The sequence below is a fragment of the Pongo pygmaeus genome, chromosome 2 (assembly GCF_028885625.2).
Source record: "Pongo pygmaeus isolate AG05252 chromosome 2, NHGRI_mPonPyg2-v2.0_pri, whole genome shotgun sequence".
Classification (NCBI taxonomy): domain Eukaryota; kingdom Metazoa; phylum Chordata; class Mammalia; order Primates; family Hominidae; genus Pongo; species Pongo pygmaeus.
Genome location: NC_085930.1, coordinates 32,424,930 through 32,452,180, shown reverse-complemented (window position 1 = coordinate 32,452,180; position 27,251 = coordinate 32,424,930). Strand labels below are relative to the sequence as shown.

Here is a 27,251-nt window from a genome sequence, read left to right as displayed (position 1 = left end):
CACTGCTAGTAACTGGAGAGGAGAATTAGGCCTCAAGGACTCTCATATCTGAGCTCTTAACACTTCTCTGCCAGTGGTTCCCAAACCTAAGTGATCATCATTATTGCCTGAGGAGACACTTAAAAGTATAGATTCCTGGGCCCAACCCCAAACATACTGAATGAGAATCTCTAACAGTGGAACTTGCAGATAGGAACATAATGGTATTTCAAATATGGTTCAAATGTTCTTTTAAGATGCCAAGAGAACATGAGTGAAGCCAGTTGTCACATAGTTGTCTAAGTCAAATCATCTGCCTTGAATAGAAAATAGCTCTCTTTTTCCACATACACCTCTTCTCACTTTATAATAGAAAGGTCTTATTTGCTAAAAGGTCAAATTAGGTAATGGACATACTATGTCAGCAATTTGTACTGACATACCCAGCTGCATGGGCTATGTTATGGAAGATGAAAGTGATATAGCACAGAAATTCTGCTGATTCAGAACTGCCGAGTCAGAACTTCACCGACAGAGAAGACACAAAAACAACTGGACAGTTTAAAAATCCTTGGCCCTACTCATTGCATGACCAGATCAATATTTACAAATATTCAATACACAGTTTCAGTACCTGAAAAATTTATTTATCATCTAGTTCATTTAATGTTTACTGAGTTCCTTCCATGTGCCAGGCACTGGATCACACATATGGCCCTTGCCCTCAGGAGGAGAAAAGCATTCAGGTGGTGGAAAAAGAGGTGGTCACTGATTAGGGGATCAGGAATGGCTTGATCCCCTAATGGATCAAGATAGCATTAGCGTTGCACATTAAAAGACAGACATAGTTCAGACAAGGAGAAAAAGAGAAGGGAAAACAAAAATCATTATAGGTGGACTTAATAGCATAAGGGAAGGGGATTAGGGCAAAAAGAGCAATCAAATTCAGGAAAAAGCAAGGAATATGGTTTGGCTTAAGCACACATAACGTGAAAAAACTGTGGAAGCTATGGGTGCAATGTTAGGTTCAGCAAACAAAGAGCTGCAGATGTCAAAATAAAGGGGTACGCCAGGTGCGGTGGCTCACATCTGTAATCCCAGCACTTTGGGAGGCAGAGGCGGGCGGATCATGAGGTCAGGAGATCGAGATCATCCTGGCTAACACGGTGAAACCCCGTCTCTACTAAAAATACAAAAAGTTAGTTGGGCGTGGTGGTGGGCACCTGTAGTCCCAGCTATTGGGGAGGCTGAGGCAGGAGAATGGCATGAACCCGGGAGGCGGAGCTTGCAGTGAGCTGAGATTGTGCCACTGCACTCCAGCCTGGGCGACGGAGTGAGACTCCGTCTCAAAAAAAATAAAAAAGAAAATTAAAAGGGTAATAGATAGTTAAGATAACTATTCCACACCATTCCATCAGCACTATGATAATGTGACAAAGTATTAAGAGTACAAGAAGCTGAAGATCTGAGTTGAAGGGCTGCTTCCACTATATGCTAACCAACTCGGTGTATTTGTTGAAGTCGAAATAACAGTAAGAGTCCCCAAAATATGTTTATTTAGGTTTAAATATACTCTAATTATTCAAACAAGTTTTAAATTATCTAAACATTATTTAAATAACCTTAAATATTATTTAAATAAACTTAAGTCGTTCTGCTCCATGAGACCATTCAGAGTTGTCTTCATCCACATGATCAATACTGAAACTCTACCATATCTCTGTTATAGGGCATGGTAGGGAGTTAGGGGATGGGTAGGGAAAATGGCAAAATACATGAAAAGTGTCTTGCTTTCAAGTTAGGGATGACCATCTCTTCTACTTATATTTCACTGATCCAATCCAAACTCACATAGCCACTTCTCAGTACTGGAAAAGCTAGAAATGTCTGGTTGGGCAGCCATATACCCAGGAAGAGGGGGACAATTAACGTTTTGAGGACAACTCAGTCTGCCACAGTCTTAGTGCAAATCACTTAACCTTTCTGTGTTTCAGTTTTATCTTCATGACCTTGAAGAAGTTAAAAATTTCTTGAAAAGAACACAAAATCACCAATCATAAAAGGTTAAAAAATTAAGACTTTATTGAAGTAAATGAGTTATGTTAATCAAAATACAACCACAGGATGAAAAGGCAAGTTACAGATTGGGAGAAGATATTTGCTTATGTATAACCAACAAAAGACTCACATACAGAATACATGAAGAACTCCTACAAACCAATAATTTAATAAAAAATAAGACTGACAACCCAATATAAAAGAAAAAGACTTGAAGGGGCTTTAAAGAGAATATGCAAATAAGCATGTGAAAGGGAGTTTCAACATTATAAATCATCAGGGAAATACAAATTAAATTTACAACGAGGGAGTACTACAGCCCTACCAGAAAGGCTAATATTTATTTATTTATTTAGAGACAAGGTCTTGGCCCTGTCACCCAGGCTGGATGGAGTACAGTGGTGCGATCTCTGCTCACTGCAACCACTGCCTCCTGGGCTCAAGTGATCCTCCCATCTCAGCCCCCCAGGTAGCTGGGACCACAGGCATGCACCAACATGCCCAGCTAATGTTTGTATTTTTTGTAGAGACAGGGTTTCTCCATGTTGTCTAGGCTGGCCTTGAACTTCTAAGTTCAAGTGATCTGCCTGCCTCGGCCTCCCAAAGTGCTGGGACTACAAGCTTGAGCCACTGCACCTGGCCAGAAAGGCTAAATTAAAAAGATATTACCAAATGTTAAAGAAGTGAAGCAACTAGAGTTTGCATACATTTCTGATGGCAATGTAAATTCCATTTATATGAAGTTGCATTTCCATTAATATGAGAGTCCACATGCACGCAGTCCAAAACAGACAGAATTAATCTACAGTAATAGACATCAAATGGTGGCAACCTCTCAGTAAGAAAGCGGATATCAACTGGAACATGGCACAAAGGAGGCTAGTGGCAGAGTTGGAAATATTCTATAACTTGATCTGGATAGAGACTATATAGGTACACACATATGTAAAAGTGTATCAATCTGTACGCTTAATATTTGTGCACATTTAGTAAAAATAAATTATACCTCAATAAATGAGAAAAATGAAGAAATAATGATTATGCTATAAGATGTAAAATGGAGTATGTTATATGTTCTAAAGATGCAAGACATACAAAGACTAGACCAGCAATTGCTGTGGGCCCTGATGACAAGAAGATTAGTCCTAGTAAGAGCAATTAGAAGACTGGTAGAGGACAAGAGAGTTTGGCTCTGGAATCCTGTGCTTGAGGAACTGGTGAGATATCTAGGAGTAAGTGCACACATGGGACTAGATGGAACTCAGGCCAGCAGTGGCTGAAGGTAAAAATTTGGGAGTTTCAGCACAGAAGCGAAGTTGAAACAGTAGTAGATGAGAGTCCCAGTGGAGAAATAGTGTGGAAAGTAAAGAGTTGGCCTGTCCTGGCAAATGCCTACATTCAAAGTGGGATAAGCTATCTTCCTAGACAAGAAGCAGCCTATGAAACAGAAAGAGAACTTGGAAAGACCAGTGTCTTAGAAGCCAAAAGGAGAATTTCAGGGAGTCACCAGGCAGTCAACTACGTTAACCGGCATGGAGCAGTGGCAGAGGATGAAGTCAGAGTGAAGGCTTTTGGATCTGAGGATGCCACCAATGACCTCTGAGAGAACAATTTCTTCAGAATGGTAGACACTGAAACCAGACTTCAAGGACCCAAAGAGGGTTGTGAGGATGTAGACGTAAAGAGTGTAGTAATACTCCTTCAAGAGGTTTGCCAAGGACTGGAAGGAAAGAGAGAGGCTGGTCACTTGTAGAAACAGTGAAATTAGGGGGAAAAGCCAACTGAGATTGAAGATTCTAGAGCAAAAGAGGATGGATAGAACGAAGTCTCACAGAAGAGAAGTGGGTGTGGGAGGCAAGAAGGAGGTAGTTGCTACAATGATAAGGGGGTAAAATTAGCATGAATCTACAATTGACTGGAAGGCAATAAGCAGCCATAAAGAAAAGTAAAAACAAACAAACAAAAAACAAAAAAACAAAAAAAGAGAGAAAAGTACGGAAATCTCAAGGCTTACTATGTTTGAAATAAAAAGATGTCAAAATAACAAGAATTAATATTTGGAAGGCTCTTTGACCTCATTTTAATGGAATATCCTATTCTAAAGGAGCATAGTAAATATATTTTTAAAAAGCTCTATTTTAATTTGATAATTCAAAAATGCTAGTGCTGAAAACACTGCCTTCATAGAAACCAAATAAATTTTTACCAGGCAGATTCTACTACTGAAAATGGTTACAAATACTTGATTGGAAAGCAATGTTTTCTCTCCCTACTGAAAGACCTTCCAAGATTAGGAACAAAAATACTAGCAAATGATGAAAATAAAATAAGCACATTCTAATGGTGAAACAATCTGGCCTATGGCCCTTATAGACCTTTGTTTATTGTAATGAAAACCATACACTTATCATTAAGAGCAATAATAATAAAAACATTCATCACATTCACTATTGCCAGAAATGTAAAATGCTTGTCTGAAAATTGGGCAGCTTAAACCAGGTAAGCAGATTTTAAGGTCCAATCAGATTTTGAAATAGGAGCATTTGCTTAGAAAAACAAGATGCATATCTCAACAGTTACTCTTCCTGGCCAGAGATCTTACTTAACTCAATTAGCTTGGGCTTGCTTCTATTACTTGAAGCCATACTTTTCTATTACCAAATGAAGAGTTTTTTATTTAGGACAAATTAGTACCATTAAATGAAGCAGCAGGGGACGATAGCTCTTATTATTTCCGCCTCAGAAATAAGAAAAGAGCATTGTGTAGTTTTCTATATGAAGCATCTTAGTAAAAAAAGAAACACACTTTTTTGGGGGCCATGTCACTGATCCAACCAGCCCAGGGTTCCAGTTTCTCATGGTGGCTACAAGGATGTTATGTAGGGTCCTGTTAAGATGCAAGCTTAAAAAATGAATTACTCCTAATAGCCAATTTTTGGAATCATCCATAAATCTATCAAAATTCTTCTAAACCTACTTTTTTTTTGGTCCACCTAACCAATATGGACAATTCTTTAAAACATGCATATGTGGCCAGGCATGGTGGCTCACGTCTGTAATCCCAGCACTTTGGGAGGCCGAAGAGGGTGGATCACGAGGTCAGGGGTTCGAGACCAGCCTGACCAACATGGTGAAACCCCGTCTCTACTAAAAATACAAAAATTAGCTGGGTGTGGCGGCAGGCGCCTGTAATCCCAGCTACTAAGGAGGCTGAGGCAGGAGAATTGCTTGAACCCGGGAGGCGGAGGTTGCAGTGAGCTGAGATCACGCCACTGCACTCCAGCATGGGCGACACAGTGAGACTCTGTCTCAAAAAAAGACATGCATATGTGTATACATATACACATATGTATGAATACACACAGACTTACGATGTGCCAGCTACTGTTTTAAGTGCTTCTCTCTTAAACTTTAATCCTCATAACAACCCTATGAGAGAGGTACTAGTATAAGCAGCATTTTGCAGATGAAGAAACTGAGGCCTGAGATGATAAATAAGGTACCTAGGGACACAGAACTATAAATGGGCAGGAAACGAATTAAACTCAGAAGTTTGACCATTTGTTTATATCCTTAATCATGAAACCTCCGATTCTAACAGTTCTAGGTTTAGGTAAACAGGAGTATTTGTCCTGCCACACTGCTTATGATTTTATAGATTTTAGTTGCTTTAAATAATTCACTTTCATAGATTTTTTTTCCTCCTTAATCTATCAATTTATCATCTAAATTTCAGACTATCTTCACATGGAAGTTACCCCATTACCATTCTGTCTGTGTAACCTCCAAATTCTGTTAAACATTTTCCATGACAGGCAACTAGAATAGTAGAAAGCATAACATGGATATGCCCGATTTTTAATAAAAAATAAGATCACGCTATTGATTTAGTGTGAATCTCTTCCTGACAAGCATTTTGTTGACTTGTTAATCTTTTTGGTTGTCCAGTGTCTACTGGTAACAATGGACTATAATCCAAGGTTTCTTCCCTGGATCAAAACTATAGTTTTCAGATATAGTTTGAATTACTACCCTTCACACCATTTTCTTAGAATGAGCTGACAGCTAGATACCCTTATATATCAAGATAACTTCCTATTACCATGCCATAGAATCAGAAGGTATTTCATTTTCACTACCTTTTTTCATGTCCTCCCATGGAAATGCATCTGAGAAACTGCTTCTTGTAAAACATGAGCAAATGAGAATGAGTTGAATATCTGTTCAATTCAACAGGTATCTATTCAGCACTGACTCTTTCCCAGGTGCTGGGTGTAATAGAAACTGTTATGAGTAACCTCATACTTTTGGTTGTCAAGAGACTATGCCCCCAAATTCCTACTCAAAAAAAATGTCACATGGTACTAAGAATGTCTCGAATACTAAGAGTCAGTTACACTAATTTTATTGTCTTCTACAAATGTCTAATATAACATCATAAATATTTCTATTACTTAGGAGGTCAGTGAAAGCAAGCCAATCATTTAAATATTTTGTCCCTAAAAAATAAAACATAGTTGGCTTAACACTGATTCTTGTAAGACCTCATATATTACTGGCAGACAGATTATAGGAAATTAATGACAAAACACTTTGTGTTTTGTTTTGTTTATTGGCATCATTATCAGCAACACATATTTTGTGTACCTACTACACACAAAACATTATGCTGAGCTCTACTAGGGACAAGACAGGTGGTACCACTCACAAAAAAAATCAAATGTATAAATCTTAAAAATGTGTGTGTATGTGTGTGTGTGAGACTCTTCCTAAGCTAGCTGGAATCTGTGCTGTTTATCAACAAGATAATGCAGAGAAAAATACCTTACCCATTAGTTACATCCCGTCCAGAGTTAACAAAGGAAAAATCACTTGGCTGAGAGTAGAGTTACACAACTTGATTATGCAAAGAGACTGAACTTTGACTATTTAGCTTTAGAACACACATCGCTGATATTTAAGCAGCGTAAACTGTGTAATATTATTGTCAGCACAAATCACAGGCCTTGATGTACAGTGAGCTTTCCCGACAAACATCTGGCTAATAGCCAAGCAAAAGTACATAATTTGAAACACTCAATCAGTTTCATTCTGAGGCATTTTGTTTAGTGTTTAATAGCTTCTCCAGGGACAGGAAAATTACAAAAGCGCATTGTTTTGACATGAGCTAAAATGAGTCATCGCTTGTCACTACATTTTTGAGGATTTGGCATTAATCTTCTGAGACAATAAACCATAAACATTAGAAATAAATATCAGTTTTCCTAAACAGTTTAGTAAAGGGAGACAACTCTTCTTATTGGAGCAATTAAGTTGGCATCTCTAAAGGAAGGCACTATCCTATTTCAACGTGTAGCCATCTTGTTTTTCTAAACAACACTTTCCTGAAGATTTGTAATGACCATCTAAGACCCAATCCTTAAAGCAATACTAAAGCTTACTTGATTTGTATTAAATAACAAGTTAAAAGAATGTTGTATACAGTTTAATCCTTTGGTAAATTCCACACCAAATGTTATCCAGTATTTCCACCCATTATTCCCTGCTGCCTTCATAATTATCAACAAGAAGCAAAGCAAACTGGCTTGAGTTTCAACTCCTGGATTCTCCAGGGTCCAGATCCCACTACCATCATGCCCCTTCCCCTCAGGCATGCTCTAGGGCCTAGGCCAATTTCATTGTCCTTTAGATCAGTGCTTCTAACACTTGGCTACATGTAAGAATCACCAGAGAAGCTTTTAAAAAACCTGATACCTGGGGCACATCAATTAGGTCAGAATCTCTGAGGCTGAAGCAGCAACTGTGCTGAAAGCTCACACCAGGTAGTTCCAATGTGCAGCTCAGTTTGAGTATCAGCACTTAAGACTTGCGTGGAAAAGAAGAGGGAAGATTACACAATGATCAGCCCATTTGGTACTTTATGGAAGTTCTGATGAATATTAAGTGTGTGAAGAAATGGTTGGAACAAATAACTTTTATGAAATTACACCTCAGTTATAACATAGGGCTAAAGGTATGGCATCTGGGGTCAAACTTCCTTGGTTTGAAATCTTGTCTATGGCCACACCACCCTGAAGGCGCTTTATCTCATCTGAAGTCTGGTTATTTATGACCTCTTAGAGACTCAGTTTCTTCATCTATTCAATGGGGATAACCCTTATAGGGCTGCTGTAAAGATTAAATGCATTAATTTATATCAATATAAAGGGTTAAAAATAGTGTTTAACATACAGGAAGCACCAGGTATGTGTTAGTTGTTATTAATATTCTCATTATCACCATCTTTGTTTTTTGCACCTCATCAATGCAGATGAGTTGAATATTCTGTCTCAAACTCAAGAAGGTTGAGTAGTTTTGACTTCCATCCTGTAGTCATAAATTTTACTAATGATATCACCATTATACATAATATTTTTAATTTTTAAATTAATTCATCCAATACATATTTAGTGAATACCTACTATGTGTGAAACACTGTTCTAGATATGTGTTACACACTAACTTTTCTAAAAGCTTTCACATACATTTATATTTATTTCATCCTAAAATCCTGACAAGTTGGTTCTGACCTCAGAATTATATGGTTTCAAAGATCCAGTAGAACCAGAACACCGTATTTAGCACTTTAGGAACGTACTAACAGCTAACTAGTTGAATACTTACTATGTGTAAGCCCTACTCTAAGCACTTAAAGGTTGTAACTCATTTAAATATAACAACCCTATGAGGAAGGTACTCTCACCATTCCCATTTTACAGATGAGAAAACGGTGGCACAGAGAAGTTATGCAATTCAACATGCAGACTCAGGGAGTCTGGTTCATCACCCTGGGAGTTAATGTGCATTAAGAGAAGTTGCCCTGAAGGTGGACCATAATGGAATCACAATCAAGGAGGTGGGAGTCCAAAGCATCATAACAATTTCAGGAACAGTGTACTTTATGTGAGATTCCTAGTACTTTGTCCTAGAAATAGTTTTGCTGAAGAACGCAATAGGGGTTAGGAAACTGCTAGAAAAAAGCAACAACAGCAATCACAACAGCTACCATTTAGATCTCACAAAAAACCTAAATCCTTTATATACAATAACTTGCTTAGTTGTGTCATTAATATAATTCATGGAAAACTTTGTAAAAAGATTAAGTAGAATAATTTCCAATATGATCTTAAAATATGAGATTTCCATTTTTAACTCTAGTGCATTAGTAATGCTCATTAAGGCTAAAGGAATGCATCATAATAAGATACGACCAAAACACCCATAAAGTGTAATAACTTGGTATTGGAAACCAAAAATCTGCTTTTGAAAATTATAACCAACTGTCCTGTTCGAAATAAAACTGAGCAGACTCTTTATATGATGCAAAATAAAGATCAACAAACATCAGAAACTACATTCTTTTAAAAGATATTTTTAGATAAAAAGAAATGGGTTCCCAGTTTAAGTCTCCAAATAAATGCACACATAAAATCTCCATCTAATATAATCAAAGCACAATCACTGTAGCTGTCTTTGAGGTCCTAATAAGGAGGAATAACCACATTTTTTTTCAGTATGTGTGTTCCAGCCTTCTCAGGTGATGAAACTAGCAACGGAAATTTGATTGGTATTAATAAGTATCTAATAAGAGAGTAGCTTGAAATAAAACTAAACTTCGATTAGAGCTTCAGAATCAGTGTTCATGCAATATACCTCATTCAATTGTACCTTCTTCTGGTATTCACATGTAATAGTTTAAGCCTTACTAAAACAAAGCAAAAACAAAACTGCTAGGATGATGTGAAAAATGTACTTTTTTTTTTTTTTTTTTTTTTTTTAGATGGAGTCTAGCTCTGCTGCTGAGGCTGGAGTGCAATGGCATGATCTTGGCTCACTGCAACCTCTGCCTCCTGGGTTCAAGTGATTCTCCTGCCTCAGCATTCCAAGTAGCTGGGATTACAGGCACCTGTCATCGTGCCCAGCTAATTTTTGTATTTTTGTAGAGACAGAGCTTCACCATGTTGGCTAGGCTAGTCTTGAACCCCTGACCTCAGGTGATCCACCTGCCTCGGCCTCCCAAAGTGCTGGGATAACAGGCGTGAGCCAACGCGCTTGACTTGCACATATATTTTTTATTTTTTATTTTTTTAATTTATTTTTATTTTTTCATTATTATACTTTAAGTTTTAGGGTACATGTGCACAATGTGCAGGTTAGTTACATATGTATACATGTGCCATGCTGGTGTGCTGCACCCATTAACTCGTCATTTAGCATTAGGTATATCTCCTAATGCTATCCTTCCCCCCTTCCCCCACCCCACAACAGTCCCCAGAGTGTGATGTTCCCCTTCCTGTGTCCATGTGTTCTCATTGTTCAATTCCCACCTATGAGTGAGAACATGCAGTGTTTGATTTTTTGTCCTGACTTGCACATATATTTTTAATGTGTGAGTGGGTGCATGTCATAATTCCAGATGGAAATTTGTCACCACAAAATATAATTTTTATTTAGCTGATCTTTCCAGGTTTCTATTTATAATGGAAGAGATTGGAAAAGATGAAGTTGGGCATAAAGAATCAAGACAAACACAGGCCCTGGTCATTGTGTAATTCCATATAGTATAATTTGTTTGCAATCTTTCATTCCATACACCTACAATACAGCTCTAAAAATAATGCTACCTACAATATAAAGACATGCTTTTTTTCCAAATAACCTTCAAAAAATGTCAAAGTATGCAACAAAAATATTGTATCATATCTAAACCCTCAAATAAGCTACATTTAAACCAAGCCTGCCTGCTTTTGAAAGTTTCCTTGAGAGTCTAATAACTTAGATAAGCCTATTTAAAAATCAATACATTCTGATGACTAACTGGAGAAAAAAAAAACCAATGTGAGAAAATTAAATGAAACATTAGTATGAGGAATCAGAATTGGAGGTAGGATATCTTTTCTTAATAGAGTTGGTTCTCAATTATTCATGGTAATGAGAAACAAGGAAAACTTCATTTAACCATGAACACTGGACATATTCATGGTCACTTGTTTTACCACATATATTTAAGCAGAAAGCTTTGACACACTATAGGGGATTCTCTGTAGTGGAGTTCTCTTACAGAATCCCTCTATGATCACCACCATCCATCCTGGACATCCCCATCTGGTCAAGGTAAAATATGAGATAGTGGTATGACAAAAAATATAATAAACTAACCAGCTCAGAACCTCATTGCTTCCCAAATCTCAAAAACACAATTTTGGTTTTCTACTTTCAGTATGCTGGATTTCTCCTCAAATACACAATACCCCAGCACTCCATCATAAGGCATCCCATTGTCTTGGCAATAATATTAAGCCTTAGAGAATACAGACTACTCAAAATCTAAAAAAATAACTAGTAAAGAAAATTCAAAATTTGGTGTCAGGCAAATGAACACAAATTAGTTGAGATACATAATGGGAAACTTTCAGTTGTTTTTCTTAGCTTTGTTTTGAGCTGTATTTACTGTCAAAGGTATACAACAAGTAAGCCAACTTTTTTTTTTTTTTTTTTTTTGAGACAAAGTCTCGCTCTTGTCCCCCAGGCTGCAGTGCAATGGTGCAGTCTTGGCTCCCTGCAACCTCCTCCCGCAGAGGCCTCCTGGGTTCTAGCGATTCTCCTGCCTCAGTCTCCCAAGTAGTTGGGATTACAGGTTTGCACCACAACACCCGGTTAATTTTTATATTTTTAGTAGAGATTGGGTTTCACTATGTTGGCCAGGCTGGTCTCGAACTTCTGACCTCAAGTGATCTGCCCGCCTCCGCCTCCCAAAATGCTGGGATTACATGTGTGAGCCACCATGCTTGGCCAAAAGTTGATAATATTCTTAATCACAATCATTTCTATGCAAAGAAAGAAAAAAAATTTGTTCTGAGAAACAAATCATTCTCTCTAGCACTTTTCTCCAATTGGCCATAATTAAATTTTGCGACTGAAAACACATTTTCTATTTATTAGCCATGTATGACAGGTGAGTGGAAATGGACTTCAGCACCCGTTGTACACACTGATTTGTTATGAAAATCATTTTTTCAAAGAAAATCACTGTGCTTTCAATTTATTAGTAGGCAACATTGCTTACGAATATATTGTGGAACAAAAACCATTAAACCCTAGTCCTCTGGAACCTTATAGAATCTCAAAACTCTACTGAACAAAGGTTCGGTTGCTATGGCAACAAATGAATCAACACTATCATTGTAGAATTATAATTTAAATGAAGAGCACTCCAGAAGATAGTAATTTGGTGCCTGTTCCTTTGTTCTTAGCCCATCAAAATAGCTGTTGTTAACTACTTCCTCTCTTTTTGTTCTTACTACTTTAATAAAGGGTCCTATTTCCTGACTAGGCTCTCTTTTGGGAACCTTTCTCTCAAAGGACTCTGTATGAAGCCTCAGTAGCTTAAGGTGACTACCATTCATGAAAAAAACCCAAATCCCCAAAGCCTAGAAAATATATAGACTTCACGCACAGAAATGCTGTACTAATGGGGCATGCAGACTGTTTAAAATGAAACAGCCTCTCTCTAGAAAAGCATACCAATTATGTGGCTAACATTAGGGCAACAAATTTTCCCTTGCCTTCCTTTTGCATATGCCTGTCATTTTCCTCCTATAGTTTCCATTTACTGTTTCAAACATATGTTGCCACTTATTTGCCAGGAAAGGAATCTCTGACCTACTCCCTTTATGTATCATGAAATAGCAGACGGAATGGAGCCAGTGAGAGCACCATTAGCAGTTATTCACACTTCTGTTTTCCCTTAACTTCCTTTTTTTTTCTAAAAGTTTATTCCACATATGTGAAGAAGGATGTGTAATAACAAAGACATCCATGACTCATGCTTTATAATATGAACCGTGGCAGTTCCCTGCAGAAGCAAATGGTTCCCTCCTCCAGTGAGCCACATGTCTCCTCTACAAAAAGACTATCTTTATAGCTTAGAGCTTGATCAAACATAGATGATGGGTTCCTTTGTCCAGCCCTCACCAAACATCAACATTGTTTTCTTTTCTAGCAATCACTGCTAAAGTTTAGCCAACATTTAACCAGTCTTTTAAGGAGGCACCTGTTCTATGGGTGCAGGCTGCTAGGGTATTGTCCTGAGTCAACAGAATACTTGATGGAGAGTAGTTAAAAGGAAGAGGTTTTCCATCAAAGATGAAGGAGATTAAGGAAGACAACATGTGGAAGTGTGGTATTACATGTACAGTGATAAGAAATGAATGTTTATTTCGATCTGCACTGATTATCCCCTTTTGGTATACGAAAACCAATCTATAGGTTAAAAAAAATTACCATGGGTTCATAGTTATGCTATTACGAACTAAGTTCCCTGAACTATATCCAGCAAACACCACCAGGAACTTGGCCTCTTCTGCAAAAGGAGATCAGCCAAAAAATAAGCTCTTGTCCATGAGCGGAAGGAAATACAGTACCTTGAATAAGCCACAAATATTACCATTCATATGTTATGGGATACATAGTAAAAAAAAAAAAAAAAAAAGTCCTGCTGACTGAAAGCTCACTAAATATATGAGACCAACTGCAAAGCTAGTTGGATTATGATTCATTCTTTAAAGAGGGATGTTTTCAGCTTTTCCAGCAGTGAACACGGGTGATTGCAAGTTGCCTAAAAGAACATGCTATCATGCTTGAACCTGAGACAGCTAAGAATAAAATATAGTTAAGTTTAACCATCCTGGCCACATAATATATATATATAAGCATTCTCTGAGTTATGAACACCTGACTTGTGAACATTCTCTCTATATAAAAAGCCAGCCTACACCGTGTTCGAAGGATGGCACCTGGAGGGCAAGAGTATTTCCAGAGCTACTTAATTTTCCTCAGGTTAGTTGGCCTGAGGCTGCCATGGATGTGACAGGGAGGTATTCACCTGGAATCCAAAGTGGGAACCTGGAACACATTTGTTAATTAAATATCATGTTTCGTGTAACACATAGGGTCCCAGCTAGTCCACAAAAAGCTAGCTGACCTAAATATAGCTTGAACTCTATACATTTGCAAGAATATTGTTCTCTACTCCATACTGTAATAATAAGAGTACATATAAACCTTGTGAATTACGCTATTATTGTGCTACAAAATCACCATACTATCACAGTTACCTAAATGGAGGTTTTCAGCTTTATTATGGGTTGAGTAAGCTTCCTTGTGCTAGTCTAGGAATCAACTCCCCGATTAATAATATCGTTTTTATGAGGAAATATCTTCAAATGAACATTTGAAACAGTCTTTCTTCAAGATAGTAAACTTCCTACATTTAAAAAATTAAAGTATTCACTTTCCTCCTTGCTGTAAGAAAGCAAATTGCCCTAAGATCTAAATTCAGAGTAAATTCAGCATTATCCTACATTTCTTCCATGAGCAAAAGAAATAATAAGCAACACAGACTTTAAAAGTATCAAAAACAAACCCAAAACAAAAAGGTGACAACTAAAAGTGGAAACAAGAAAATAGCACACCAGCACACAAAACTAATGGGGCCAGTGAATCCACCTCTGGCCAGACCTGGCACCAGACTAGCTCCTGTTAGGCATCCACAACAGATGAACAAATGGGGCAGATCTTCACCTGAACTAAGTGCCACCTTCTCTTACACCTTTTCCCTTCTCCCTCAGCACTGAAAGAGTACTTTATTTATGTGTCTTATGTAATCTACTTAGTTTTTAATCATCCTATATCCTTTTCTATTAATACCTCCCCAACCAACTCCTAGCTGTAATTGTCTTAAAGCAGGAGATTTGTCTTACTTTCTGCAATATCACAAAAAAACTTTGAGTATCATAGCAGAGAGGAAAGAAAATTTACTGAAGCCTATTATATGCTGGTTCTATGTTAACTGGCTTTCCTCCTCCAAAATGTATCTCACTTAACATAGCAGGTCCTTAATAAATGAATACTGAATATCTTGACACCCAGCTTCAAAAAGAAGAAAACCGTAGAGCAACTCACAGAAATATTTGTGGATTTGGCAAAGGGGGAGCCAGATTTTTTACCTTCAAAACATCTTGGGTTGGGGTGGAGGGAAGTAAAACCTAAAGATATTTTTAAGTATCTATATATTTGATAAAGGGATGCTGGCAAACAAAAATCATTCTCAATCAGCATGAAACTATTTCTGCTCATCACAGAAAAATAAATTATCTGTAGAGTATAAATGATTGGAGATTAAAGCAATTGAAAGTTACTTTAAAATAGCTAACTTTAAAGGAATTAGCTATCTGCTTTTGTCAAACAAATGACATAATTCTTAGATATCTACATGATAGCAAAAAGATCCATAAAACCTCATACCTTAAAAAACCAAAATCTAGTCTTAGATTGAGACGACTTCAAATTCTATAAAATGAACAATAATATTTTTTACTGTTACTAAATGCCTATTAAAAAATGTCTAGATGCCAGCCGGGCGCGGTGGCTCATGCCTGTAATCCCAGCACTTTGGGAGGCCGAGACAGGCAGATCACGAGGTCAGGAGATCGAGACCATTCTGGCTAACACAGTGAAACCCCGTCTCCACTAAAAATACAAAAAATTAGCCGGGCGTGGTGGCAGGCGCCTGTAGTCCCAGCTACTCAAGAGACTGAGACAGGAGAATGGTGTGAACCTGGGAGGTGGAGGCTGCAGTGAGTGGAGATTGCGCCACTGCACTCCAGCCTGGGCGACAGAGTGAAACTCCGCCTCAAAAAAAAAAAAAAAAAAAAAAACAAAACAGTCTAGATGCCAATTTTGTTACTGGAAATAGAGATACCTGAAAGCAGAAAGGTGTCTTCTAAAAATCCCCAGATTTCTTCCCAGTGACACTTGAGAGAACAGACACACAGAGCATCGTGCTTTCATCTTAGCAAGGCATTGCCACTCCTCCTCCAGTCACTGTCCTGATCACTTCTAATTCAGCTCTGTTTTGGGGGATCAGCACCAACAGGGGCCTCATCTTCTTTGTGAAGAAAAATACAGGCCAATAGTATGCTTAGAATTTATGTAAAAGATAACTTAGAATAATCCATTGAGCCCACATGATCGACATGAACTTGACCTATGTTTAGATCAAGGATAAAATCTGATTGATTTATAAGCTAGTTATGTCATTCTCTTTCCCTTTGGCAGTTCCAGACAATAAGGCATAAGGGCAAGCCTCTGAGGGTGGGTGAGATGGAGTAGGGAATTGGGGGAGAGTTATGGGAAAGGCTTCCTGGCTCCTAAAGAGACACCAGAAGAGACGGTACCTTCTCCACCTCTGGGTGTTGCAGGTTTGGATGAGATGCCTGGAACTACTGAGGTCGTCTTGCTACCAGTGTGACAATGAAGCCATGAAAGGGAAGAGATCAAAGCCACAAGAACCAGGAAGTCAGAGGCAACATGCTATGTCTAGAACCTGCCGCAAGGCTGGATTTTTTGTTGTGTGGTGATATATTTCACTATTGTTTGAGCCAATGGGAGTTCAGGTTTTTGGATGATTACAGCCGGATACTTCCTAGCCAAAGTATAATTTTTTGGTTAGTCACATTCTAGACCACTTGGAGAAGCCAGGGCACTATTTTCATGGCAGTTCTCAGTGAAGGCCAATAGTTTAAAGTTGCCATATCCTGGGAATTCTTCAAAGATGTGAAGCCGTCACATTACATGGTTCTTCATACAAAATTGGAGACTTGCCTAGTGCACTATGAAAAACTTCCTAATTCAAGATGCAGTTCTCAAAGTGGCATCATTCACATGAGAACAGTTTCCCTTTGAAGCACCTGGAATGAGACTCCAGTGATATTCTATTTCTCACAGAGGTTCGGTAAAAGCATAGCAGAAGCTCTTAGACCATCCCTCTTTACATCAGGCTCTGACTAATGTGTTTGCCTGAACTAAGAAGTAACAACTGTGAAAAATCAGAAAAACTATTATATTATATTTAATATAAATTTAACTAAGTGTTAGTGAATCATAGCTATTCTAGATAGCCGACTGAATCTTCTATTAATACGTAGACCTAAGAAAGACTAGAACTTAAAAAGTGTAGTTTTGTTAATAATTGGACCTTATCTTGGACACAACGTTTATACAATCAGGCAACTGAAAAATCACTGGTGGCTTATTAGTAAGCTGAGCAATGAATGGAAATGCTGTGATGTAAATCTTTACTGGGTTAAGCTAAAACTCCATTTCTTAATTTGAAATATTTCCTTTTAGACATAGTTTTCAGGCTGATTTTCAGTATGAGATTATTATTGTTCTAATGTCCATTGCTGATGGTGAAATGGATTAGCTACCCTAACCTATTGTCTCACCAACAAAACAAAACAAACAAACAAAAAATCCAACACATATTAAAAAGCAAAATAAAATATATACAGTATTTTTAAAAATACATCCATAAGATGGCAAGTAATATTAGGAATATTCAAGGCCAAAGACTGAATAAAAGTGAAAACCTAGAAAGGTAAAGCAAAGCACCAAAGCTGGTTTTTGCTTTGAGAATGTTTTGTTAAACTCTATAAACTTAAATTTTAGTTTTCATGACATCATAGGGCATGTAGACAGAGTACAAAGCCCAGGGTCCTCCCAGTCCCACATAAAGCTGAGATTTCAAAGAGCTAAACTGTCAGAATGCCCAGATGGAAGTACCCACATTACCCAGATGAAAGGGTAATTTAGAAACAAAATCAACCTCTAAAGGACTGCAAGGAAAACTGCTTTCCATGAACTATGGCATTGGGAGTTAGAGGGAAAATACACTCCACTGAGAAGGTATACTAACAAGCTAGCCCACAGGAGAATTTGCAGATTCACACTAACTGGGTGGTCTGAAAAAAAACAAAAACAAAAGAAAAAAATCCCGAAGATCCTAGGTCAAAAAATTCAGTTTAAAAAGATTTTAGGCTGAAAATACCCCTTGGCATTTGGCACAAATGGAAATCCGCTCTAGAGGAAACTACCTTCAACTCAGGGCTCAAGGAATTCCTACATATAAAATTCTAAGATATGTGAGTTCATATAAAAAAATCTGAAAGCATACAGAAAATAACATACAATTATTGAAAGCCAGCGACATAAAACGGCAGAATCAGAGCTGCAAAGACCTCAGATATTTAAATAATCAGACAGCATGTAAGACATACTTAATATGTCAGAAAAAAAAACAGCGGATTGATATTTCTAGTTTAAAAAGTAAAAGACTATAGAAAATGGTCAAACTAGAAAAACAAAGAGAAACTTTGGGAAATGAAATAGGTAACAACTGCAGATCAAGGAATGAGAATTAGTAAACTGGAAGAAAAATTCAAAGAAATTATACAGAATATAGTCTGGAAAGTCAAACAGATGGAATAACTGAAGAGTAGTTAAGGGATGTGAAGATAAAGAAAATTTAACATGTGTCTAATCTAGGTTATAAGAGATTAAGGAGAGAAAAAACTGTTCAGAAGCCATATTTGAAATGTTAATATAAACTAAGAATTTTCTAGAACTGAAGAAAGACACTAATCTACAGACTCAGGAAGCTCAATGAAACCTGGTAAGGACAAAATAAAAGAAATCTGCACTTAAGTACATACAAATGAAATAGTATAATATCAAAGACAAAGGGAAGATCATAAAAACAGCCAGGGAAAAAAGGAATGACAATTAGATAGATGATTTTTCAACAGTAAAATGGGAAACCAGAAGTTGGTAGAATAATATCTTCAATGTACTGACAGAAAACAAGTCTCAACCAAGCATTCTATACCCATTAAAAATCCTCAAGAACGATGGCGAAATAAAGACAGATTCAAATAAATAGAGTGTGCAAAGAGCAGGCTTCCACTAAAGGAACTTCAAAAGGATGCATTTAGATTGAAGGAAAGTGGTCCCAGAGAGAAGTCTGGAATAAAAGAAGAAATAACAGGCAAAGAAAGTGTTAAATATATTGGTATATCTAAACCAATAATTGACTAATAGAACAATAATAGATTATAATGTCCTATGGAATTAAAGATAGAACTAAAATATATAATAACAATAATATAAAAACTGGGAGGGTATGCTAGGAATTAAAAGTGTTTTGAAGTCCTTAGATTTTTTTGGAGGAGGATTAATATACTGAGTAGCTTTAGACTTTTGAGAATTTAACTTGTGAGATGGAATTTATAGGGTCATTAATCTCTAATAGGAATACAGTATGTATTACAAGGTAGAGAGAGAGAGGAAATGGATAAAAATAAAATTCAGAAGAAGCCAAGAAATGAGATAAAAGCAACAAAAAGATGGTACAAATGGAATTGCCAAATAAGACAGCAAATAATTTCTATAAACTTAGACAAAATGATCCTGCTAAAAGACAAAAATTGTAAAACTGGATTAAAGCAATTTTAACAATTATAATTCCTAGCTATAGGTTATTTATATGAGACTCACCAGAACATAAGGGTATGGTAAAGCTGAAAGTAAAAGGTCAGAAAAGACATTAGTAACTACTAATTAAAAGAAAGATTATGTAGCTATGTTAATATCAAACAAAATGAACTTTAAAGTTAAAAACATCTATAAAGCATTATTATATAATATGAAGAGATTCTATTTCCTAGGAACAGTTTGAATTTGTGTGCATCTAAAAATACGTAAAGCAAGAATTGCCAGAAATACAAGGACAAACTAATCCATCATCACAGTGGGAGAGTATAGCACATCCTTGTTAGTTATTAATAAACCAAGCAGACAAAAATCAGTAAGGTTACAGAAGATCTTAACAACACAATTAAAAAGCTTTATATAGAGAAAACTGTTAAGTTTCACAAAACATAAATTATCTTCAAGCAGATAGAGAACCTGAACAAAAAGTAACCATGTAGTGAGGCCATGAAACAAACCTTAATGTCAAAGGATAGATAACATACTGATCAAATTCTCTGAATATAATGTAATCGATGACAAACAAGATGCTCTTCCTCTACCTAAAAATATGTTTTTAAAAATTAAGAAGCACAATTCTAAACAACTAAGTAAAGAGATGAAAGCCCAATAAGATCATGGAGAGAAAAGGGACAAGCTAAAGTTCTTAGCAGAGTTATTTTTTTGCAATGAAATTTATGAAACATCAAAGTGAATCAGCAAAGATGATTATAGAATTTCTTTCGCTGGAAGAGAGAAAAATGAAGATAAAGTGTTCATATCTCCACAAAAAGCAGTCTAAGAAGATTCTTTTCTCTACTTTACCTCCCACAGCCAGTATATAAAATTGTTGATAGGTTAAGCAGTTAGGAGGGTATACCTAAAACATAAAGAGCCTCTCTCTATTTTCAGTGATAGATCAAACAGGCACCTCTACAAAACCAAGCAACGAACCAATTCATTAATATTCAGGGGTGCTTTTGTTTTGTTTTGTTTGTTGTAGCCTGAGAAATCTTTACCCAGCCACCAACTTTTCTCTGGGAAGAACCTTTGGTAAATCATAATTACTTATCAAGTAAATGGGTCAAAGAACCATTCTCTAGCAGTCACTTTTTTTTTTTTTTTTTTTTTTTTTTAAGCTATGGAGTCTCACTCTGCTGCCCAGGCTGAAGTGCAGTGGCATGATCATGGCTTACTGTAGCCTCAACCTTCCAGGTTCAAGTGATCCTCCCACCTCAGCCTCCCAAGTAGCAACAGGTGCATAACATAATGCCTGGCCCTCTGACAGCTATTCTAATATTTAATAAGCTCAAAATAAAGTCTCCTATTTAATTACAACTTCATAGACCCATTTTATTTTTATTCTCAGAGCAGACATTTAAAATTTTTCAATAGATGCTGCTCCACATCACCACTTGTCCGAAGGTAGTACCTAAGAGAAGCATTAATATACAATAGGAGGCCAGGCACAGTGGCTCATGCCTGTAATCCCAGTACTTTGGGAGGCCAAGGTGGGTGGATTGCTTGAACCTTCCCAGGAGTTCAAGATGAGCCTGGGCAACATGGCAAAACCCCATCTTTATGGAAAAAAAAAAAAATTAGCCAGGTGTGGTGGTGCACACCTGTCATCCCAGCTACTTGGGAGGCTGAGGTGGGAGTAGGGAGTATGAATTGGGCCCAAGAGGTCGAGGCTGCAGTGAGCCATGATTGTGCCACTGCGCTCCAGCCTGGGTGACAGAATGAGGCCCTATCTCAATGTCTACATCATATCCATATCTATATTATATGTATATCTGGGTATTCCCAGTTCCATTTCATATGAATATATTGCACTTATATAAGAAATTGAAAAAGAATTTTCTAACAATGCCATGATTCATTTAAAACTGCTTTCAATATGTTATTCAACTGCTCAAAAGCTGCTGATGGCACCCAACTGTCTGTAACATGAAGTTAAAACCCAGACCCCACTACTTAAATTTTAAGACCTATTCGTAGTCTGGACCCATCTTATGTGACCTCTCAACCATGGCTGTGATATCCACCACATGCACAACTGCCTGCAGAGGCCCAGCTCTGCTCCATGAGAGCCAACCAATGACTATAGTAAATCCAGGGTTCCTTTGATTCACCATTCTCCTTCCTGGAATGCCTTACTCACCCTTCAAGGTCCAAATGAACTTTAACGTCTGATGAAGATCTACCAGATATTTCTAGGCCTGATACTTTTTTTTTTTTTTTTTTTTTGAGATGGAGTTTTGCTGTTGTTGCCCAGACTGGAGTGCAATGGCTCGATCTCAGCTAACCGCAGCCTCCTCCTCCTGGGTTCAAGTGATTCTCCTGTTAGCCTCTCGAGTAGCTGGGATTACAGGCATGCCACCATGCCCGGCTAATTTTGTATTTTTAGTAAAGACGGGGTTTCTCCATGTTGGTCAGGCTGGTCTCAAACTCCCAATCTCAGGTGATCCGCCCACCTCAGCCTCTCAAAGTGCTGGGATTACAGGCACGAGCCACCACACCCGGCCAATACTTTTTTTTTGAGATGGAGTCTCTCTCTGCTGCCCAGGCTGCAGTGCAGTTGCATGATCTCGGCTCACTGCAACCTCTGCCTCCCAGGTTCAAGCGATTCTCCTGCCTCAGTCTCCTGAGTAGCTGGGATTACAGGTGCCCACCACCATGCCTGACTAACTTTTGTATTTCTAGTAGAGACTGGTTTCTAGTAGAGACGGGTTTCACCATGTTGGCCAAGCTGGTCTCGAACTCCTAACCTCAAGTGATCTGCCCACCTCAGCTTTCCAAAGTGCTGGGATTACAGGCATAAGCCACCACGCTGGCCACCTAACTGATATTTTAAAAATATTCTTACTTCACCCAACTCAATATCTTAATTAAATGTGAATTTTTTTTTTGGCCTTTGTTCATTTGTTTGTTCTATCTACCCCCACAAAATCTGGGCAGGAATGTGCTGTACACCAAACTTGTCCAAGCCGTGGTCCATGGGTTGCAAGTGGCCCAGGACAGCTTTGAATGTAGCCCAACACAAATTCATAAACTTTCTTAAAACATGAGATTTTTTTTCCGATTTTTTTTTTCTCATCAGGTATCATTAGTGTTAAGTGTATTTTATGTATGGTACAGAGATTTCTTCTTCCAGTGTGGCCCAGGGAAGGCAAAAGATTGGACATCCCTGCTTTACACTCATTCCCCTCTCACCAGGAACTCAGCATAGTGATAAACACACAGAAGGTATTCAACAAATAGTTGCTGAAAACCTCTTAAGAGAATACAGTAGGACTCTTCTATATCTATAAATTATCTCTCACTCACGTACATGTGCATGTGTGCACACATACAGAGTGTTCTGTTTGAATATTCCACCTTCCTTGATATAGAAAGGAAAGTGTAATACCTCTTTTATCCACTCAATTCCTTTACAGTGAACAAACATTATCAACAAACGTGGATTTTTAATCAGAAATATCCTCATGCACAAAGGGTGCTACTTGCTACTAGTTGTTGGAGGCTACCGTGACTCGATGAAAAGATACTGCATACAGCCTTTGGGAAGTAGATTCCCCATTCTAGATCTACAGAGTTGAGCTGTATTGTTCTTCATTTCTTCTTGTTGTAGTAGTTGGTAAATGTACATAAAAGGCTTCAAGTCTCTGTGTGTACATGTGTGTGTTTGTGTGTGTCTGTTCTGGGCAGAGAGGAGGGAAGAAGAAGGGAGAAAGACATCTGTTCCACAAAGTTTCAACACATAATAGCCACAAATAGATGACAGAGATATAGATAGACAAATATTGTTTTTAACTAAGTCAGTCAGCACCTTTCAGAGGTCAAGTGAGCCCTAAGCCACTTTTATATTTTGAGTCTACTGATGTATTTTTAAAAAGGAAATGAAGAAGTATCAAAGTAAGTTTATGAACTTGTGCTAAATTTTAAATCCTTAAGTTTAACAAAGAAATTTTATTTTTGCCAAAAAAGGGCACGACAATAAAATATAATTGGGCTAGTCATAATTATAACTCTAAGGGGCACAGTCTAGTAATGGGACAAATTAGCAATAATAAGATAAGTTTGTGCTTCTATAAATCTTCGAATGCATCAGCATTTGGAGATAAATCTCAGAGTCAAAGTGGAAGTCACTGAGAGTCAACACCAGGTCCCCATGAAGTAGCCCTACAAGCATCCAATACAAATAAGTAGGCTGAAAGAGTCTCTTTGGTATTACTAGGGCAATAGCCTTAATGGTAACTGAAGGCTGCTTCTGTGTGTTTCCAAACTCAGCTGGAACAGTTTCCGTTAGAATTGATTATGTTTAAAAAGAAATCAGCACTATTTTAACTTATGTTTCGTCAAGAAGTGACTGAGCCTATAGTTGACTGCTGAAAGGAAACTCTGCTACTGCAGTTTTTATCCCTCAAGTCCACAGGCTGTCAGAGCAGTATCGTAGCACAATTTTCCCCACTTGCATGGTTAAATACCATCCCAAAGAAGAAATTTCCTTAGCAAACAATATTTGTGGTCAAGGAAGTAAAGAAACCTGATTAAATGAAGGAAAAAAATAGTTTCTGGACTCAGGCCTTATCAGTATTCAGCTGCTTCAAAAGTACAAGAACCAAAATCTATACCTGTAAACAGCATTACATGGTATCCTGTATACACATTTGTCTCAATGGTTAAATTGTACAAAAATGAACTGAAAGCTAACAGTCAATAGGCAATAGGTGGGAGTAGTTCGCACATGACTGTTATCTCTTTCTTCTGCTGAATTCAAAGCACTTCCTTTCATTCATTTCCTCGTTCTTTAGGTTTGCAGAATGCTCACTTTGTGCAGGGTATTGTGCTGGTCCTCCTACAGAATCCCATAAAGTGGGAAGGAAGTTTGAGACAACAGAGACAGCAGGTAGGCAGAGTGACTGACAGACAGTAGGCTCTTAATAAATGACAGCAATTCCTTTCCCTTCCCTTTCCACTCCCTGGAACTTCTTTACAGAGGTTCCATATTTGAGCTATGAAACTTAAATCAATGCAATTGATGAGATTCATCATTTATTTGATGAGATTCTTAAATCTATGTCATAATCTAACAAGATAAAGAACTTACAGATTCAGAAATCAGCAATACATGAAAATAGTTTAAAACATGGTGTGGTAGGATCTTAAGTGATCTTTTCCATGTACTTTCTATTATTGTTGTTCTAGCACTGATAGCACCATAAATAAAAAGGGAGAGAAGACAAGGAGAAAGAAGGGGAAAAAGGACAGAGAGAGGATATTATATGAAGCAGAAACATTTTAGAATTCTTCAGTAAAAAAGCACTCCATTCTGGCTTGAGCTTTTCCCATCTGCATATCCCTGAACAGGCTACTGCACAGCCTGGGTCTTAGTTCCATGAACTATAAGGGTTGCTAACTAGATAATCTCCAAGATCCACTCTCACTCTCCTAGCCCATAGTTCAAGTCCAATGAACTAAATGGCAGATGAGAGAAGTACAAAGTTCTGTAACTCTCTGTTAGTACTGTTTACCCCCTAAATCCAAATCTTACTACAAAACACTGAGTGTGATTTTCCCCAGAAGTTGCTGGAGTCAGTATGCAGTTTAAACTCTGGTGCCATCATTCCCTAGCTCTGTGATCTCAAATTACCTAACCTCTCTGTTCCTCAGTTATCTATCCCATAGGGTTATTATGTGGATTAAAGTTGTTACTATTTGTAAAGCGTGTAGTGTCTGACATCAATTAAACATTAAATGTGTCACCTATTATTGTTTTTGTTATTATTATAACAATGAAGTCATAGAAACAAAACCAGTATAGAAGTGATTATCCTAGATTATCATAGAAGCAGTACATGACGACAATATTTGAGTGTGTGGTTGTTCATTAGAAGACTGATGATCAGTAAGCTCTTTGACTCAGCAGTGTGATATGGTTGTCTAAAATGGTAAGAAAATCTATGTTTATACAACACCCCCCAGCCAACACACACATTCACATAGCCTATAAAAGGGGAGGATAACTCTGATAATGCTGAAATAATCATGATGAAATAATCTGTTCATTCTAAGCACCAACCTTTTGGACACAGGGTGTGAAAAGACTAAAATGATATAATATAGGAATAACTGAAGACTCAAGACAAACTTTTCAAATATTTAAAAGGCTTTTATGTCAAAGCAATGCATTTGTTCAACATGGTGTCATGGAAAGATGAAGAACAATGAGTGGAAGTTAGAAGCAGCCAGTTCTCAGTTTGGAACGGAATGGACTTGTTGGGGAAGTAAAAAATCTCTGGAGCTGTTTGGCACTGATTAATGACAACTAGACTGTGCATGTACCAATTCTTGGACAAAACACTGAAGTTTTGAGAGAGAATTCAATCTAAGGGTAGACACAAGACTTTTGACATATCTTCCAAATCTACATTTTATGATGTAGACTGGATGCTTAGTGACATAAATTATAATAGAATTTCTCATGTACAGAACCCCCAATTGGCAAGCATGCAAGATAATGGTATTACATGATAACATAGAAATTTATATTAAAAGTTCAGACATCTCCATTAGGGTTTTGACATGTGGCCAATCTTAGTGGCCTGAGATGATAAGCAGCAATCTATAAATCTCCAATTTAAAGCAAATGCAACAAAAGAAAACATTTCTAATCCATAAAGTAGATAACTAGCTCATTAATGTTCCAAATTAGTTTTGCAGTTAGTATAAGCTAGGTAAATTACTCTATGATTAATTGGGATTTCACATACTAATCACACTGTGCCATTTTTTCATGTTTCCCAAAAGAAACATTCAGTCCCAGAAAACACAGTGACTGGGTCACCAATTTACTGTGTGACCTTGGGGCAAGTCCCTTAACCTCTCTGAGCTCCAGTTATCTCATCTATTTAAAAATGGGGAACAGAGAGTGGCAAGAAGAAGATCAGATGTTTTCTAAGGCTTCTTATACCCTAAAATATGATTTTATGAAATGATCATTCTTCTTAATAAAACTCTAAGCACACTTTTTACTCTTAATTTGTTCATTTTTCTCAGTGAAGACATTTCCAGCCATTATATGAGGAAGTGGAAGATTTAGTCTTACCACCACCACTGACTGCTTATATGAGACAGTTTTATTTTGTCCTTCCAGAGTCTGGAAGAAGTTGCCAGACAAAAGGAAAGGATTTTACAATTAGAAGCCACCTTCATATCAAGCAATTGACTATGTAAATAATGGACAAAGCAGAATTTCGAACAGAAAGGGACATTATAAAATGTAATTTTCATAAAAATAATCTTAGAAGAAATAGTTTTACTCTTATTTTTTTACTTCCTGGATGCTTTATTTTCTCAGGCTTTCTAGGACCATTTCAATGAGCCTTGAAGTTTATAATTAAAATTTATGCTCATGAATTGCTCTATTTGAGTTCCAAAGATAAAAGAAAACATGTAAATCCAATTTACCTAACTGTTCTACTCTTAGTTGGTCAACCATTCCAAAGACATCCTAAACTATTCCAATGACTTCCAACTAACAAAACTTGTTCAATTGTACTTTGAATCCACAGGTCTTTCTCTGCAAATACTTACCCTGAATCAAGCTCCACATCTACATGGGAAAATCTGTCAGTGGTTTCTTTAAAAATGTATTACTTAAAAAAGAAATGGGTCAGGCACGGTGGCTCACGCCTATAATCCCAGCACTTTGGAAGGCCGAGGCGGGCAGATCACCTGAAGTCAGGAGTTCGAGACCAGCCTGGCCAACGTGGTGAAACCCCATCTTTACTAAAAATACAAAAATT

At 37.4% G+C, this 27,251-nt stretch overlaps 2 protein-coding genes across 3 annotated transcripts in view; one reads left to right on the top strand and one right to left on the bottom strand.

The window, feature by feature from the left end:
- LOC129033868 (filamin A-interacting protein 1-like) overlaps nt 1-10,019 on the top strand; it is a 219,553-nt gene extending 209,534 nt beyond the window's left edge. Inside the window, exon 5 of the mRNA XM_063661511.1 lies at nt 9,857-10,019. Within this exon, the coding sequence (XP_063517581.1) occupies nt 9,857-10,019 (163 nt within the window). The remainder of the gene's footprint in view (nt 1-9,856) is intronic.
- The window catches only part of CMSS1 (cms1 ribosomal small subunit homolog), a 370,501-nt gene that overhangs the window by 279,260 nt on the left and 63,990 nt on the right, over nt 1-27,251 (bottom strand). The window lies entirely within an intron of this gene.